Consider the following 7,032-nt stretch of genomic DNA (forward strand, 5'->3'; position numbering starts at 1 on the left):
CAATTATTTTATTTACAATATTATTTTTTCCAGAGACCTCGAAAGCAATAGAATAGAAAAAGTAATTTCAGGAGGACTGTCGATCAGCGTTGAACAACTGTAAGTATTGACTAAAATAATATTTAACATTTGACATAAACAACATGACACAACAAATTATTTCATATAATTAAGACACATATGAAGCCACGAATGCTTCCCGTCATACGTCGGAGTTATTCTTTAATTATATTTTGTTCATTTGTCAAACCCATACGTCATGTATAAGACAAAAATAAATGTAAAACATTTGATCATTTAAATCATATTATTATATTTAATGAAATTAATATTATCAGAATTAAAAAATAACTCATAAGTTTTTATATATTGATTTATATATTTAAAATAGTTCAAACCATGTAAAATCGATATAACGAGTTAATATTTTAACGAAATAAAACACGAATAATATTAATATAAATCGAAAAATCGTCTCATCGAATACCGAAACGATATAAGTGACACAACGTTCTGCTCAAAACCGAAATTTAATTTAAATATACCATCGCGGCATAATACACCTAATACTATTATAATAATATATGTTTATTCGATGCGGATTTGAATTCGTAATAATATTATTATGACCAGTGTTGTGGCGAATGGACGACGTCGCATATGTGGCGCCATCCTTATCGTGTTTTACAGCTTTATATTATGAGCGTTGGCTATTGACCCGTAAGTAGTAAAAATTAATCGACATGTTTAAGGGCGAGTGATGGAACGATGAGGGTTTGCGTTGTTGTCCTCGCGAATGTCTACAGTTTGTTTCCGGTAAAGTTATTTTTATTCCGGTGGCGCTTATATTCTTCCGAATTTATTCTGGAACACTTAAAATTTGACCATAAGTTACACCCTAAGACACACGCACACACGACGTTATAATAATATTATGCGTGCACGCCTATAAAGTGACTGCGGTAGACCTGCAGTAGATGATGATATTATATTATTACGAATTCTGTCAAAATATCCGATTAGGTATCCAATTAAATAAATGATTAGTATTATTAAACGTACATGTATAATTTATTATTATGTGGATTGTCGTGAAAAGTTACTATTTCCTTGCATTATTTTTGCTTTAATTATAATATTATATACCTAGGTAATCAGGTTAACGCTTATTTACATATTATTTTAACTGTCCAATAATCAGATGTATCATGTGTGGAGAAATTTCGATGTAATGTTTTTTTTTTTAAATGTACCAAGGTTGAAATACAGCCCGAAACTCCATACCTTCACTTTAAAAGTTAAAAGACTTTGGTGCTAAGACCTTTTAAACCAATATATATATATATATTCATATATTATGTGTATACATTATAATATTTCCTCCCTCGTTTGGAAGTGTCGTTAACAAGCGACTTTGTTCTCGTGTACCTAATTAGCAGTAAACATTACTTTCATCACAAACGCTTATTGTACATTGTTTGTTGTATATTATAGGTACATTGTGTATAACTTTGAATAAAAATACGAAAAAAAACCTAAGGTTGACCAGTGAATGATTCGCCCGATGATTTAGTAGCAAAACGTATAGATTGTTATAATATTTAGTATGTTGAGTCGAAATCGAAGTACTAAACCATAGTTTGTGCACACCAATCCATAATTACTTTTTATAAATGTAAATGTAAATACACGCTGTATTCTCAGTGGGAATTGGGAAAATTACCGGTCGTACTGATAATGTCTAAAAATTACGCTAGAACGAGAAGCATAATAATTAATAAGTACCTACTTTTTTCAAGTGAGCATACTTAATAATTATATTCTAAATCAAAATACAAAATTAAAGCCATAAATAAATCCCTAATTCGTTCCATATTTTAATATTTAATTATGGTACCTATATATTATGTAAGAGACTGTATTCTTAAAAAAGACGTATTATTATATGTATGGTTTTGTAAATTTAAAATTATATAATCGTATAGTCGTGTCTATAATTTATAATTATTCTGATTTTTAATATCAACAATACGTTTTCAAAAATAATTTTTATACCAGTAATTTAGTGTGAAAATGCTGAACGCATTGTAAAAATTGAATAGCCTCTACCTAAATAAATATTACCTATATCTCATTAGTTATTACTTATTATTACGGGTAAATGCTTTTCACAAGATAACATATTAACATGGCGTATAAAAAAAATAATATTGTTTCTGGAGAAATTACTAATGAGTAATAGCTATGTATGTGTTTTAAATATTTTCAATACACACTTTGAAACCCGCAAACTAATGAAAAATCACGAAAAAAACAAAAACAAATTAATGATTGGAATAATGTATATAATTATCAATATTTGTAAGTGTCTAAAGATCGCCATTATATACCGAAGCACCTGTTGATTTGAGCCACCTCATCAATATTCTGCAGGGGATTTAATGTCAAACAACATGTTTTATTATATAACACGTACACCCACGAGCACGTCATTCACATAATATATCGTGTGCGTACAACAACGAGGTAATAAACGATACAGGTATACGTGGTATATATACTTACTGGTGTGAAAATGCATTATGCAAATGTATTGTGATATGCGCTATTCGGGTTTAAAGCGTATGCGTAATAACTAATAGTCATTCGGGTTTTTGAAGAAGAAAAAAATAATGAAAAATTTTATTTTGTAATAATTTTTTTTTTCCTTTTTTTTACTTTTTTTTTACTTTGCGCAATCTGAGATTTTACAAAATAAAAAAAATAAATAAAAAATGGGTTAAAGTGTGCGGGGTGCGACCGAAATACGGTTGTTTAACATATTTTTTTAGTTATTCGACAATTGATTCGTGTTTTGATTAAATAACGTTTATGAAGTCGAAAATGGGCGAGCATTCGTTTTATTTCGTCGTTAAACAAAAAAAAAAAATGGTAATAAATGAACGCCCTGTGTCTAGATTCAAACAAAAGACTATCGAGTGCTTATATATATCATAAATATATTTATATTCATATATCAAATGTATGACAATATGATAGTATTAATATAAGAAATCTAGAAAAAAAAGCCCCGTACCAACTACAATTGTTTTTCATTAATTATTAAATTTTTTTATTATATTATTATGCATCTAATTTATTATACTAGGTGATACATTTATTTTATTAAATGGTAACTATAAAAATGTGGGTAAATGGATGTCGCTCTGCTGTACAGTAGGATACAAGTGGGTCACTGTATACGGCTGTACTTTCGGTGGTGGATGTTTTTCCATCGTGCCTTCGGTCCTAGGACAGGATAGTGTAATTTTACTATATTCGATTTGAATGCAATGATTGCATTCGATAAAAAACGATTCTGAGCGGACGAGGGAATCTTTTTTATTTAATTTTATTCGTTTCTATATGGTGATAAACAAAGAATTATAGGAACAGCTTAAGAACGATTTATATAAATAGGTAATTTATATAATTATAATTTATAATAAATAGAAAATATCATAAAAATTTAAAAAAAAAATTAAAATAAAATAAAAAGCTCGAAAGTCGCTCAAATGTTTTGAAAATTTTACCATGTTTAGGTAAAGCTAATATAAGTAAACAACTCAAATTTCAAATTTTTACGAATGTTTTAACCGAATTACAACAAAAAAACTCCCAAAATTAAAATTCTATAAATAGCTTAAAAATGGCTAAAATCCAAAATACAACGAAAAAGATCTTTTGTCATTTTTCATTTGAAGCAATATTTCTGGTAGAAAACCTCGTCCGTAATTATTTAATATTATAAAATCGTGAAATCGTACGTTTTTCTCCTTTAATCGCTTTTAATTCGAGTAGCGTTTCGAAAATCGAAAAATGACCTCTCTAAAGTACCAGATCAAGAACATTACCTTTCAGAAAATATGCTATACTTGATACTTTTGAGCAAGTTTAGAAGAAGAAAAAGTATTTACAGAATAAAAAAGAAAAAGAAATCAACATCATTGTAAAACCAATACATTCCTCGCTCCGCTCAGAATCTAAAAAAATTATATCTAGTATATGACATTAAACAATAACTAATTATATCACAGTTAAAAATTCATAAAACATAAACCATCAATCAAAATATAAATATAGAAATAGTTCTATAACATTCCTTAACCATGTATTACACTAGTCTCTAATTATAAAATATACAAGTATAGCTTAACATATTTGGTGTATTATTCTATTAAATATTATCTATATATATTTATATATGAATCTAACTTGATTTTGGAGAAGAAGGTAACCGGTTTATTTGTTATTATTATTTTTTTTATTATTATTAATTATTTATTTATTTGTTTGCACTTGCATTTTTTCATTTGAAATAATATATATTATTAATTGAACAAATAATTTACTGTTACATTTTTTTCTACCTTATCTCTATTCTATAATAAAAAGAATAAAATTTATCACTTTAGTGGTTGAATTCAAAATGTAGGATTTATAATTTTCAGAAATTAGCAATAACAATATAACTACAATATGTAATTATATTATATTATTTGTATAGCCAAAAAATAGTCATATGTTTTTAGTTTAAATTATAAAAAAATAATTTCTTCCGGAGGAAGGTCGGGCAGCTAGTTATGATATAAAAGTATATAAAAATGATCAAACGATTATTATAAATTATATATTTGGTTATATTTATAGATACCTATGCAAAAAAAAGGTTTACATAATTATATAGAAATATAGATATATTGTAAAAAAGTGTTATGTATTTAGTTGGTAAGGGGCTTTTTTTACCGTATTTTAATATCGGGGTTTTTTATTCCGGAGATTTTTTTCCGAGGCTTTTTTTTTCCGAATACCAACATCAGCGTATCAGGCCCAGAAAGTTCTGCAGCATTATTATACGTACTTACCTATATAAATAGGTAGGTGGATTATAATTTATAGACATATTTCCGATGTACCGAGTAGGTAATAATACGGTGGAAATATTGAGACTCTCATACTTTTCAGCACGTGCTTAATTTATGTGTATCCTCGGATTTTCCACATGTCATAATAATACATAATAATTATGCACCTCGTGAACGCTATGTATAATATATTTGCCTATTTGCCATGACATAAATATTATAATAATTTAATAATATTCCACAATATACTATAAAATCCCGTCGTTTATAAAATATAATATTATCGTACACGACCCAAATGTGTGCACAGATGTCTCACCGTGTTTGTCTCGAGTAAATGTCTATCGTTCCTGATAAATAATTTAAAAACAAGATTTTGGAAAATTATTCTGTACAAGAGTATAATATTACTATATTATATTAATATGTATGCTATTAAAATATGTATGTATAATGTATATATATTTTTTTTCTTGTTACCTAAGCCGAAAAATGAAAACGTATGCCCGCGAAAACAGGGTACCTACATTGTATAATTAAATTACCCATGAGTACAAACCTATCGATTTCGGTAAACTAATACAGAAACTATGTCGAGATGGGTACTAAATACTAATAATACTATTATAGTGACTACTACTATAGTATAGTCTATAATCTTTGCTCTTAAATGTGTCATTAAATAAATAATAATAATAATAATTACGATATAATTCGATGAATGTAAAAATATCAAGTCCAAAAATTTAAACTTGAAGTAGGATAGTTGAGTTAAAAAATGTTAGGTAAATATTGTCTTATTAAATATGTTTTATTATCTTAATTTTATGTTCATCGCCATCGTAATGTTATATTGTTAAATGTTATGTACGTATTAGGTATTAAACTTGTTAAAGCAGAATCAATTTGTTTTACGCTCAAGGCAATCAAACAAATAAATACAATTGTAGAATTTTTAATTTTTGGAACTAAGTATGAAACAAAATTAAGCAATTTTGTAGACATCGCTATTTCTCATAATAAATATACCGTCAGTGGTAAGTACCTCACTATCTCAAATTCTGGTTAGATTAAGTTTATGAAGTAGGATGTCAAATTTCTTTCCGACCATTCAGTATTGGACTTACTTGTTATTTTATTTCGGTGTGTGAAATTTTTCTATACGTCAAAGTCATTATCTGATACCGATCGTTTATTATGATTCATCAACTCTAAAGTATACATATATACATTTTATCGTTTTCTAATAAGAAGCAAGGCTGGGCAATAACGAGTTAATAAGTTATAGTTAAGTTAAAAAGTTAAGTTACTTTTAACTAAGTTAATTAACACGTTACATTTTTTAGAAGTAACTTCTAACTTAACGAGTTACATTTTTCCTAGGGCTAGCATTTTGTAGCATTTGCATTTTCTTTCATAGTACTACAGGACATAGCTAATCAAAAACAATATTCGATTCATTCAGCACATAGCTCAAATATGCAATTTTGATTTTGCTTTTTTTGCATTTTCTTATAATATTCGTAAATAAATGCTTTTTTGGTACTTTTTTGTCAGTTTATTAGCTTTTTAATTAGTTTTTGTTAATTATAAGCATATTTAACATTTTTAGAACATGTACGACGTACATACATATTTATCTAAATTATTATTTATTAATTAATTTTAATTGTATTATTATATATTATACTTATTTCGTGATTTCGTAGTGAAATATTATCGCCTTATCAGAAAATATTTCTGAAAATAGATTCTTAGATCTTGTCAAAGTGATTATCGAATGGGGAGTAGTGGTTACGTAATACGTTGACATTATCGACATTTAATAAAACAGTTTTTAATTAATTTTTTTCAATATTTATAAATTGTGCTTAGTTGTTCTAAGAATTATTTAGTGTGAACGTATAAAAATGTGTTTAATAAATTATATTTTGATATTAAAAATATTTTTCAGCTAAACTGAAAAATTTTCAAGTCTTTTTTAGTTGCATTTTCTTGGTTAAAATGTTTTTTTTGTAGCATTATTGGCAATTTTTTTAATTCCTTTGTTGAAGGTTTTTAGTGCTTTATTTTCCTAGCCCTAGACTTATAACATATAGGGGTAACCGCGTCATTAATAAATTAAAAA

The 7,032-nt window shown here is 26.8% G+C and overlaps 1 protein-coding gene across 1 annotated transcript in view; it reads left to right on the plus strand.

Moving 5' to 3' along the window:
* Window positions 1-7,032, plus strand: part of LOC100164576 (lutropin-choriogonadotropic hormone receptor-like) — a 72,915-nt gene that overhangs the window by 27,154 nt on the left and 38,729 nt on the right. The window contains exon 4 of the mRNA XM_016803612.2: window positions 34-99. Coding sequence (XP_016659101.1) covers window positions 34-99 — 66 coding nt within the window. The remainder of the gene's footprint in view (window positions 1-33; window positions 100-7,032) is intronic.

Source organism: Acyrthosiphon pisum, chromosome A1, assembly GCF_005508785.2.
Source record: "Acyrthosiphon pisum isolate AL4f chromosome A1, pea_aphid_22Mar2018_4r6ur, whole genome shotgun sequence".
NCBI lineage: Eukaryota > Metazoa > Arthropoda > Insecta > Hemiptera > Aphididae > Acyrthosiphon > Acyrthosiphon pisum.